General features: G+C 43.6%; 1 protein-coding gene across 1 annotated transcript in view; it reads left to right on the top strand.

Moving 5' to 3' along the window:
- Window positions 1–12,833, top strand: part of LOC121286123 (mucin-5AC-like) — a 181,153-nt gene that overhangs the window by 25,470 nt on the left and 142,850 nt on the right. Inside the window, exons 15-20 of the mRNA XM_041203111.1 lie at window positions 2,637–2,731; window positions 3,904–4,030; window positions 5,488–5,734; window positions 5,821–5,876; window positions 5,986–6,080; window positions 6,791–6,942. Of these exons, the coding sequence (XP_041059045.1) occupies window positions 2,637–2,731; window positions 3,904–4,030; window positions 5,488–5,734; window positions 5,821–5,876; window positions 5,986–6,080; window positions 6,791–6,942 (772 nt within the window). The remainder of the gene's footprint in view (window positions 1–2,636; window positions 2,732–3,903; window positions 4,031–5,487; window positions 5,735–5,820; window positions 5,877–5,985; window positions 6,081–6,790; window positions 6,943–12,833) is intronic.

Raw genomic sequence — 12,833 nt, 5'->3', positions numbered from 1 at the left:
CAAATTTGACCCTGTATTGTTTCCACTGATTATTGAATTGGTAGCAAGAAGGCATAAACTCAGGATTGTTATGAGAAGTATATTATGGGAAATTAGTTAGAATATTTTGGGCAAAGACTATGTAGGACGTGGAATACTCTATCATAAATGGGCGTATAAGCAGAGACAATCAGAGTAATTAAGAGAGATTTAGATAAACAGCTGAATAATTTAAAAAATCTAATGAGTACAGAAAAAGAGCATCCTAATATCTCTCAGTGTTCTGCAATGCATACCAACTGGGACTGGTGATATTTCTACTTCCGTTTTTCTATTTCATTTTGAAAAGTTGCCTACATTATTGGCTCTTGCATATCCTCTTTAAGTTCTCATTGGATAGGAATTTAGGCTACCTATTCCTCACTCAATCCCTGCACCTAAATGGTATGGCCCAAGGATCCCTTTATATTTGCTCTCAACCCTCATTTCCGTTAAGCCAGAAGGCTGTGAAGAGCCTGCTGAAGTGTGATGGAAGATTGGGTATTACAGCGTCCCAAAGGTAAGTGAAAGCTGGGTTGGGCTAGTCAAAGACTGTTGGCAGGTAGGATGTGGGGGTGCTGAAGTTCTGGAAATTGGTGTTTGGGGTGAGGGTGGTGTTGAGGTGAGATCGGAGGCTGGGTTTGCCAAGCCAGGGAATTTGGTGGATCAGAGATCAGGGGCACTGGAAGCTCCAGGGGTTGGTGGCAATTGAGGGATTGGGCAGGAGCATTCCTGTTCCTCTTGGTTCTACACTCTTGTAACTACATTTCAAAATCCTATCTTATTGGTCACAGATGACCCCAAGATCTGGTATTCCTGAGTGCAGCATAAACTGGCACTCTGCCTCAGGATAATCCAATCTTGCAGTATGGCCTCAGACAGGCGTTAAAACCCTTATTTACACATGTAAAGGACAGAACACCCAATTCAGCTGCAAGCACCAGATGCCAATTTTTTTGACTCTTCCCATATGGTGGGTGTCATAGCCCCGGCTGTTAATGTGCATGCTCTTCCTGTCTGCCATACTGAGTCTTCATAGGCTGGTTAGTGCCTGTGAAAGTGGCGGAATTTATAAGCCAAGTAGTTGTACTATCACCATTCTCCATAAGGAAACAGTCTTGTAGCTACAAAACAATTCTTCCAATGTTAACATGAGTAGCCAGTGCCAGGGTAAAGGCTTTTCTGATTGTTTTGCTGGCAGTGATGAGGCAAGTTGCCACATTTAATCACATTTTAGTGCAGCAAATATACCACGTCGGTGAGTATAATACTTATAGTCTGCCTGCATTAACTTATTGATAAGCCTGACAATACTTTCCAATATTCATGTCACTTTGAACCCAATCCCAATCCTGTACCTAGATTTACCGACTACAATGGAAGAAACCATCTTACAGTGTAAATGAAACACTCCAACTCCTTACCATAATGCCTTGATCTTATTTTACTACATAAAGTGTATCAAAACATCAAAGAGCACAACACATTAAGATTTTCAAAAGTAATTTAACAGATTCAATAAATAATGCAATTGAATTAGGGCCTGAATTTTTTGCTTGTCAGGCACATGTGATCCTGGGCCCAGAAGTGGACGGGAAACAGGTCCCCAACCATGACTGGCCCCCCACCGTGATTGGCCACTGACTGCGATTTCACACTGGCTGGCCAATTAACAGCCAGCCAGTGTGAAACACGCCCTGAGAAAGGCTCAGCACTGCCGGTGGGGGCGGGAAGAGGGCGGGTGCCGACGTCATTGTGGTGAGCTCCCTGAAGACAGGCAGCTGCCCCAGGGAGCTGCAGACCTCCACAGAATAAAAGAAACAACAAAATTGCTGCAAGTATGTCCATGCAGCACAGTCAAACACCTGAAAGCATACCTCATTAAAATCCAGTCCCCAGATATCTCTTTTCATTTTATTTCTCTGTGGAGATTTCATCCTGCCCTGGATCATGGTTTGAGCAAATGTAAAGGTTGACTGGCCGATTGGCCCGTCCACCAACCGTAAAAGTGGATGGGCCAAGAAAATCACTTTCAATTGCCTCCTTAACGGTCTTAATTATTGACGGGTGCATTTCTGACTCCTGTGCATGCCCGCTGAGCGAGATATCGCGTGAATGCATGATGACATCTGGATGCTCGCCCGATGTCATCTTACGCTATTTTGCGGCTGGACGGGTCGGGCGTGGGCCCAGCTGCTGGACATAAAATTCTGGCCTAAGACTTTTTTTTAGGTGTATGTGTTTCAATATTGCAGATGCCAAATCTCACCCTAGCTAATGAATTTATAAATCTCATGGCCCTTATTGGTGCATCTGGGGCATTTAAAAGACCACATGATAAAATCTAAGAATCAATTCCACACACTCATTTAAAAAGTGTATTTCTTAGCTCAACGTAGTCAGCAATTTTACAATTAATTCTATGTTATTATCAAGTGATAATCTGCATGCTTTTTCTCCTCACCAGTAAAAAATGGCATTTTTTTCTGTGGAATAGCTCTTTATGTGAACAAGAGATCCAAATGTCTTTAAATATGTGAATAAGTAAGATTTCATTTACATGTTAATGCTTGGATTCAACCATTAAAAAATAATCACACTTTGAAATTTCAATACAGAAAACTATGCCAAACAACATTGCTCCCATTTAAAAGATCCAGCAGGTGCTTTCTCCATTTGCCATTCTACAGTGGATTACATGAAATTCTATCAAGTAAGGATCCCATGTAAATTTTTAAAATTTTGTACATTGTTATAACTAAGTGGGAACAGTCCCACCTCTGAGTCATAAGGTTGTGGGTCCAAGTCCCACTCCAGAGACTCGAGTATATAATTCAGGCTGCTACATCAGTAATGAGGGAGCACTATGTTGTCAGAGGTGCTGTTCTTCAGATGAGACCTTAAAGTAAGGCCTCACTGGCTCTCACAGGTGGGCATTTCAAAGAAGAACATGGAATTCCTAGTGGTCCTGGCCAGCAGTTAGTCCTCCACCAACATCAATAAAACAAATGCCTGGTCATTTATGGCACTGTTTGTCAGACCCTGCAGTGTGGAAGTGGCTGGCACATTACAGCAGCGACTGTACTTCAAAAGCACTTAATAGGCTGTAAAATGCTTTTGGACATCCCAAGATTGTAAAAGGTGTTTTATGTTTTTCAAGTCTTTCTTTATAAATCAAAATGATGTATAATGTCTCCACAATTATCCTAATTGATGAACAATCAATCAGATAGACATGGGGGAAACTGTGACATAGTGGTAATGCCATTGAACTAATAATCCAGAGGCCCAAGCTAATGCTCTGTAGACAGGGTTCAGATCCCACCTCAACAGTTGATGGAATTTGAATTCAATTAATAAAAGTCTGGAATATAAAGCTGGTCTCAGTAACGGTGACCATGAAACTACCGTCAATTGTTGTAAAAATCCATCTGGTTCACTGATGCCCTTGAGGGAAGGAAATCTGCCATCCTTACCTGGTCTGGCCTACATGTGATTCTAGATCCACACAATGTGGTTGACTTTTTAACTGCCCTCTGAAATGGCCTAGCATCCCATTGAGTTCAAGGGCAAAAAGGGATGGGCAATAAATACTGGCCTTGTCAGTGGTGCCAACATACCATGAAAGAATAAAGAAAAAATGCTATTGTGCCATTTTTCCAAATTTTTTTCTGTTGAGGATTGATAAAGGATAATGAACAGTGGTTTACCACATAAATCATCTAGAAATATCATATCAAAACCTACAAAACTGTATTTTCTCAGTTTAGTTTTGTACTCTGTGATTTTAGCTTAAATATACATTGTGGACATAAATTAATAATAGAATTTTATGGCACAACACATGAAGTATTACATTTTTAAGTATTAGCTTTATTTATTTAGATGTGTGTAGCTGCCACCTGTGCCTGTGAGAACATCAAGGACTGTCTATGTGCTGGATTGGGAGCGTATGTTCATGAATGTGCTGCTCATGGTGTCATCGTGAGAAACTGGAGAAAAGACACCTGCAGTAAGTTATGATTTTGTTTATGTTTTTAGTAAAATAAAACAGGAAAATTAAGAATAGCGGGGTGAAGTTGGTCTTGGCAGGAATTCAGAGCAGGTGGAAATGCTTTTGTTGTCCGTTGTATAACATACCTGTGGTTAATAGAACTAAATGTCATGCAGAGCTTATAAGGTGATACTGACTGTCCAGTCCTCTAAGACTTTTAAAGATTTCAATGAAATCATCTCTGTCTAATAAGCTCTAGAGAATGCAGGCTCATTTTACTTAATCTCTCCACATAGGACAAATGCTAAGGTACCATTTGGCTTTTTAATTGCTTGTTGTACCTGCATATTAACTTCTTGTGCCTCATGTACAAGGAGTACTTGTAGTGGACAAGAGAGGACTCCCAAATTCCTCTGAACACTAATATTTATGAGTCTTTAATATTCTAAAAAAAAAATTCCACTTATCCATACTTCCTAGCAAAGTGGATAGTTTCACACTTCTCCACATTATAGTCCACCTGGCATCTTCTTGCCCAATCACTTAACCATTTGTATCCTCTTCACAGCTTACCTTCCCACCTAGCTTTGTATTATCAGCAAACTTGGATGCGATACATTTTATGCCTTCATATAAGTCATTAATATAGATTGTAAATAGTTGAGGCTCAGGCACTGACCCTTGTGGCTCTCCACTAGTTACATCCTGCCATTCCAAAAATGACCTATTTGTTCCTACTCTGTGTTTTCTATCTATTAGCCAATCCTCAATCCATGTCAATATATTAACACAATCCCATGAACCCTAAACTTATGTAACAAGCTTCTGTGTGACATCTTATTGAATGCCTTCTGAAGATCCAAATATATTACATACACTGCTGCCGCTTATCAACCCCCAAAAATCGCCAATAGATTTGTCAAACATGATTTTCCGTTCATAAAGCTATGTCAATTCTGCTTAATCATATTGTGATTTCCAAGTGCCCCTAATTAAAATTAGATTCTAGCATTTTCTCTAATACTGATGTCAGGCTAACTCGTCTACAGTTCCCTGTTTTCTCTCTCCCTCCCTTCATTGGGGTTATATTTGTTATTTTCCAATTCACAGACTCCAATCTAGAATCTAGGGAATTCTGGTGGATGTCAATCCATCCACTATCTCTACAGCCACCTCTTTTAAAACTCTAGGCTGTGATTCAGGAAAGTTGTCAGCCATTATTTTTTCCAGTACCTTCTCTTTATTAATATTAATTACTTTAAATTCCTCCCTCTCATTAGATCCTTGGTTCCCCACAGTTTATAGTATGTTCTTTGTATCCTCTGCTGTGAAGACAGACAAAAAAAAATGTTTAATGCCTCTACCATTGCCTTATACCTCATTATAATATCTCCTGTCTCCGGCTCCAAGGGACCCAGATTTACTTTCACTAACTTCTTCCCTTTTACTAATGAAAACATTATTTTTCTATCTAGATAAACCATGTGCCAACTCTCAGGTCTTTGAGAATAACATGAGGGCCTGTAACCGCACCTGTCGATCACTATCCCAGTACGATTACACCTGCGATGTTAGGGATGTTCCAGTTTATGGCTGTGGCTGTCCTGAGGGAAAGTACATGGACAATACTGGAGCTTGTATTGATAAATCAGACTGCTCGTGTTATATTGGAGAACTGGTTATCAAAAAAGGACAAAGCATTACTCTGAATGGTAGAATCTGGTAAGTATATTTTATCATATCCTGCCAACATTGAGCAAATGATTCATTAAATATGTTTAAAACTATAACTTTTTTTTAAAATTCAGCACTTGTGAAAATGGGAAACTTTCCTGTCCTATAGTTCCTACCACCACCAGACCAGGTGAGCTGTTATCTTTATTTCTTCCAGTATCATCAGTAAGAACTGACATTAAAAGGTAAATAAAAATTAATGTTTTATTTTTAACAAACATTGGGATTTTCTTTCTTAGGATGTCCAAATAGGAAAGTTTATAATGATTGTACCAATGTGATCGCAAGGAGAAAGAACAGTGCAAACACATGCAGAAGTCGAAGTTTGCCACATGTAAGTGATAACTGTGTATTCATTGATTTGTCATTTTGCAGGCTTCAAGTTATGCCAAAGGGACTGAATAATGATTGCATTATTTGTTTTATATCAATAGCTGTCTAACTCTACATTACCTTTGTGCCAGTGAGAGGTGGTTTTGGATGCACATCGATGTGAAAATGCACCTAGGAAGTCAGGCTGGTGATTTGCCTTCCTAGTTGACTGAAGCCTAGCACCTGAGGGCACCTCAGGAAATAGTCTCACATTACTTGAGTTTTATAATTAATCTAAGAAAGTTCACTGGACTGCAACGGAAACATCTAAAACTTGACTTTCAATGTTTGTGGAGAATCAGCTCTCATGTCTACACTCTCTTAAAGAGTGTGCCCTACACTCTGTGTCTGAACAAAGTGCAACTTGTCTCTAATGGTCATACATTGCACCCTACAGTGGCTGCAATATAAGATCAAAAATACAAATCCATTTTAATATATAACTAATTATTCTTAATTTTTGCTTTGTCCTATAAATTTAAACATACGCTGACAAACCTAATTAACTTCAATGCAGGATATAGATTATGTATTTTTCATTTTGCTTGGCTTGAGAATAATAATTTTGTAAAATTAGTAATCATGATGTATTGCAAATCCATATTGTTTGTTTCTCAATGAACTTAGCACACTAAACTAGAAAAAAATGATTTATTTTTTCTTTGCTAAAAGACTAATAGCCGCTGTGTCCCTGGCTGTGTCTGTCCTGATAATCTTGTGGAAGATGACAATGGAAGATGCATCGACCCTGAACAGTGTCCTTGTTTATATGGAGGAGAAAGTCATGCTACTGGAAAATCAATCCAAAGGGACTGCAATAGATGGTGAGTTTAAATAATTTAAAAAATAAAATAATATTTATACTACTCTTCTAGGGTTTTGGACCAGTCTGAATTTTGCAGATCTGAAGGAATGAGCCTATGTTCACATTCAGCCTGCTGAAGTACGAATGTCAACAATTTAAATAGGTTGTTTGTTGCTTCCCAATCTGCCTGTGATATCAATGAATGGTTATAATAATTTAAAAAGGCCAGGGAGCTGAAATGTAATTGTGGAAAAATGACTTGAAAAGTGGTCATTGAGATGGAGAAAATAAGATGAAGTAGGATATATATTTTGGCAAAAATTTAAAGAAGCCAAAATGCCTAAGACTAACTTGAAAAGAAGAACCAAGTGCCTTTACTTGATTGTTAGAAGCATAACAAAATATTGAAATGAGAGTGTATCAAGCCCTTCTCGCTGACAATTAAGAATGAATGACAAATGCTGGTCTTGCGACACTCAGATCCCTTTGAAAGAATGAAAAACAGTAAAGATCATACAACAGTGATTGGGGAAACATAGCTTTGTTCCAGGGACAGAAATTTTTGGCCCATGGGGCAGGCACACGCTTTACCTGAACAGGAGCAAAATAGTGCGTGATGACGTTGGGTGAGCATATTGATGTCATCACGCACTTGTGCGATGTTTAGCTTGGCGGACATGCGCGGATGCCAGACCGGCGTCCACCATTAATTATGCAGCCACTTAAGGCCCTTAACAGTCCAATTGACTGATTTTTCCTTGCCCATGTGATTTTCTGCTCGTCGCACAGGCAAAATGGGGAGGCGGCCAGCCAACATTTTCACAAACCTCAACCAAGGGCGAGATAAAAAGGGTTAGCAGCATTGCCAATGTGAGTCGTTAGAGTTTTGGAGATAGTTTGCAGCTGATTGCTTATTGGTACTTGACAGCTTCATCTCTGTTTGGGGCTTCATTCTTAGCATTTCCAGGCTTGATTTCAGGACTCATTGCTGTCTGCCAGGCCCCCAGAGGATTCAGACAGTGTGGACCCTTCGAGGTATCAGACAGCCTTCCCTTATCCGGGTAATGGGGATCGTGGTCTCTGCTGGAGACACCTCCTCTGAGGAGGAAGAGATGGGCAGAAGGGAGAGGAGGCCACGTGTCCCTATGCAGCTTCCAGGGGAGGGACCTGTGGGAGGAGAGGTACAGGCACAAGGGGTGCAGGGCCAGCAGGTACTCCAAGGAAGGGGCTGCAGAAGATGACACTATCCTGTTGCCAGGGTTTACAGATGGTGATGCAGCTACCTCAATATGTCCGAGGTGGAATGCCAAAGAAGGCTCCGCCTCTCGAGGGAGAGCATGACCTCCATTTGCCAGATGATTGGCCCTGAGATCAGCTCTGACTGTGCAGGTGGAGACTCCATGCCAGTGGCTCTGAAGGTCAGGGCCCTCAAACTCTATGCCTCGGGCTCTTTCCAGGGCTCAGTGGGGGATCTGTGTGGAGTCTCCCAATCAGCTGTCCATAGTTGCATCAAGCTGGTGACAGAAGCTCTATTCAGGCGAGTACTGACCTTTAATCTTTACCGTACGGATGAGGGCAGCCCGGCTCAGCGAGTCAGAGGCTTTGCAGCCATTGCTGGGTTCCCCCGCATCCAGGGTGCAATCGACTACACACATATGGCCATCGAGATGCCAGAGGGTCAGCTGGATACCTTCGTCAACAGGAAGGGATACCACTCCATAGACATGCAGATGGTGTGTGATCACAGGATGCATATTCTGCAAGTCTGTGCACGGTACCCCGGCAGCTCCCATGATGCTTACATCCTGAGACACTCCCAGGTGCCGAGGGTCTTCAGTGCTCCAGCCCGACTGGATGGATGGCTGCTGGGTGACAAGGGCTCTCCGTTGAAGAGGTGGCTCATGACGTTCTCTGCCACCCAAGAACAGAGGCAGAGAGGTATTACAATACGAGTCATGCCTCCACAAGGGCAGTGGTAGAGAGGACCATAGGTCTTCTCAAGATATGCTTCTAATGCCTGGACCGTTCAGGGAGTACACTACAACACATGTCAGAGCAGGTGTCACTGATAGTGGTTACATGCTGCACTCTCCACAATCTGGCACTGGCAATGGAGGACCCACTGGAGGAAAAGGATCTTAACGCAGCTGCACAGGCCACAGATGGTGAGTCCAGTAGTGAGTCAGAAGATGAGCACAGTGAGGAGAATGCTGAGGGCGTGGAGCCTGACCTCGGTAACCTGCAGGGAGGCAGGGACACCAGTGACGCCTTGATCCAACGCTCCTTCAGCTAGGCTACCAAAGATCAGCTTTAGCCACATGCCAGGGCTGCCGCCTTCATCCCAGATGTCTGAAAGGATACTTTCATTTGAACACAAAGAACACTCAGTGCCTGTGCAATGAAGTTCAGAGTCACTTAAGTACAGCATTATATACTGGCGTACCCTGCACCAATGAAATAAAAAGGTGAAGTATATTCGGGCCATGAGGACAAAAACAAAATTTATGTAATTCTGACAATTCAATAATCATTACAGAAACATTCCTGGTATTCAACATCGGACCAGCATACATAAAGTTAACATAAATGATCATATAATCACCCGTGTCCTGTTTCTCTTGTGCTCATGGCGCCTTTCACTTACGTTTGCGGGTGCTACATCTAGGTGCTCCCCCCTCTCTGGCACTGGCATTGGAGACAGCCTGCTGACACTGCTGTCCTGTTGACCTTGATGACCTTGGCGGTTGTCCTCTGGCCAGTGGAGCCTGTGCTGGCCCTGCCTGGGAGGGAGCAGCCAGTGGCACGGCTGACATCTCCTTAGATGCCGCAGCTTCATCAGTTGTCACAGTCACTGGTGGAGGGGCAGAGGAGCTACTGCCATCATCCAAAGGGCCCTGACAGGAGCCTGCAGAGACAATAGGCAGCTCGTGCACCAACGTCAGGCCGCTGTGGACTTTCCTGCATCTAGCTGGGATACTGGGTGCTTCATCCATCTTCCACACTGACACTGACCACCTGAAGTCAGTGCCTGTGTGAGGGCTTGCAGGTCTGAGCGCAACCCCAGGAACCCCTCATTCTTTCCCTGGAGCTGCCTCTCCAATGGAAGAGGCAGTGCACTTGGCCATGACAGCCAACGCAGCGCTGATACTCCACATGGACTCCTCCATCACTGAGGCCATGGCATGCAGACCGTCATGGATCTCCGCCAGATTCCCCCGCACATCTTGCTGGACATCCAGCATCTGTTGCCTAATGAACGACTCCAGAGGCTCATCATCAGCCTTTGACTGAGCATTGTCCTGGTCCCCAGCAGTCCTCCAATTGCTGTCACCCCGGGCACTCTCTGCCCCCGCCTGCACCTCAAGCAATTATGAAGTTCCCTCACCAATGTGCACTGATATACTAGCCGCCACTCTAATGCGCACCGGGGTGCTGGTATTTGCGCTAGTGTCTGCTTCAGAGAGCGGGTGTGACGCAGGTGCAAATGACACTTGGTGGTCCCCCGGTGTCAGGGGTGGACCTTCAGTGTCTGGAGATCGGATGCCTGCTGGTGAACCTAAAAGAGAGAAGAAGGACATGTCATTAGTTAAAGTTATTACACTGTCACTGTGCATGCCAGGCACCCTGGTGAGACAACGGAGATCTGCATCATGGTGCCCTCGTCTTTCCATTATCAATGGGGAATCCAGGTTTGAGGCTCACATCAATGAAAAGACTACACTAGAATGGTTGCACAAGCCAAAAGTCTCACATCTGTGCACTGCACTCTTACCTTCGTTTGGTATCTCTGCCTCTCCACACACAGTTGGCCGGCTCTCAAGCTTCAGGGGATCTTCCTCACACCTTCAAAGGATTAGGAGGCTCGTGGGGCATCTGCCATCTGCAACCTATGTTATTGTGGGCTGTCTTCTCCTGAAACAACAGAGGAGCATTGAGTAGTCCACGTTGTATCTGTAGTGCCATTGCAGCCTGGCCAACGCCAGCTGAGGAGCATTTGGCAGGGCACTTGCGAGTCGTGGCCCTCAGGCCGCAAGACACCCAGTCCAAGCAGCTAGGGCTCACCCCCTTGACCAGCTCCGGTGTGATTGGCAGTTGGCACTCAGACTCTACTACCTCTGAGGTCCACGCGGGGACCCCCACACCTTAACACACCTGCACACTGACCCATGCCAACATGGTACTCACCCTTGCTGAGCACAGCAGGGAATTGAAGCACTTCCAGCACTGCACCAAGGAGCATCACACCACATCACAGCTGCTGCCCAGCGCTGCCGTCTCCTCCCATGTCCTCTTGGTGAGGTGCGGTGGCCTCCTCCTCCCATCCCTGAGACAAGGGTGTCCCTCCTGGCAGCCACCTTCTCCAGGAGGACAACGAGGCACTCATCAGAGAAGCGGGGGGGGCGAGCGCCCACCCGGCCTGCCCTCCCCGCTTACTGTGTCCAGCTTCACTTGGGACAATCGAGCCGACTCAGGAAACGCCCTCTGTGGCAGCCTTCCAGGTGCTGCCTGGGCCACTTTTAAACCAGCCGCCGGGTCGCCAATGGACCCGGCAGCCGAGAGGCCCCCCGCCTCTGCTCAGCCCTTCCCAGCCAGTGCGGAGCTGCAGTTGGGGCCTGATCGGGGCCGGCGGTCAGTTTCGCAGCCACTCCCAGGCCCGCCTGCCGCATCCACCCAGCAAAGGGAAAATCCTGCGGCAGAGATAAATATGGAGAGGTACAACCTACTGAAGAAAAACTGATGGTAGATGGATGGTAGAAGGAGAGAAGGGGTAGCTTTATATTTATAGGATTATTTGAAGGTTGTGGTGCCTCACACGAGGATAACAAGGCAAGTAGATTTACACAATAGTCTTATGGATCTATTATGTAGAGATTGGAGAGTAACTGAAGTAAATTATTGTTACAACAGTTAGTGCTAAGGTGACATACTGGCATTACTAGGAATATAAGCAAACTCCATCATATTTATTGCATGTAATAGGTTTGTGGGGACGTTAGACTACTTTCTTACTTAATTTAGTTCATTGCTTTAAACATCAGAGTGTGCACTCAAGCCTTTGTAACAATTGGGTCAGATCTTAAATAAGACATCATACTACATAATTCCAGTGTGAGTTCCCCTCTGCAATGATCTGCTCACATTTAAAAAAAGACATTTTTACTTTGATCGTTATATTTTATGCTTATTAACCATACATTACAATGAAATAAAGATGCATGCAGGTGCCAGTATAAACCAACTAATTGTAGTGAAACCATGATACATAGTAGAACCAATTAAAGCACACAGCTTAAATACATTTTGTCCTTCTCAATTTCTTCCACATATCCTATTCTCTGGTTACATTCCCTAAAATAGTTCAGTAGCATTTCTCATCAGCATGACTGATCAAATAGGCATCTCTGGATCATTACAGACACTACTGTTTACTTTCAGACATTGCATCATTCCCTTTATTATTATTTTAACTCCTAGTATGCTGGTCGTAATTTAGCCTCCTGCATGCTGCCCAGGATGTTATATGTTCCTTTGGGGTGCCCTTGTCCATAATTTCTACCTTTACTCCAAACTGTACCCTTCAAGTCTTACAAACTTATTGGAGCATTGCTCAGGATTTTACTTTTTTTTGTTTCTTGGGTTTCATGTGGGTTGAATTTGTGCTTTACCCCTTTAAAATAGATAAATTAACCCCTTCCCTAGAACAACAGACTAAGGATTTTCATGCAAATTTGTTACTGTATTTGTTATTAATATTGCACAGCATAGCATGATTCACTTTGATAATTAAATCCTTACCTATGAACCGAAAAAGAACCAAACTCTTGGTTCATTTTGTTATTTCTGTCACCATTTGGCAACGCAGGCTTGGAAAAATGAGCAAAGCTTTAAAAATATTTGATACATATTGGC

Source organism: Carcharodon carcharias, chromosome 13 (assembly GCF_017639515.1).
Source record: "Carcharodon carcharias isolate sCarCar2 chromosome 13, sCarCar2.pri, whole genome shotgun sequence".
In the NCBI taxonomy this organism is placed as follows: Eukaryota; Metazoa; Chordata; class Chondrichthyes; order Lamniformes; family Lamnidae; genus Carcharodon; species Carcharodon carcharias.
This window is presented reverse-complemented; position numbering and strand designations above follow the sequence as displayed.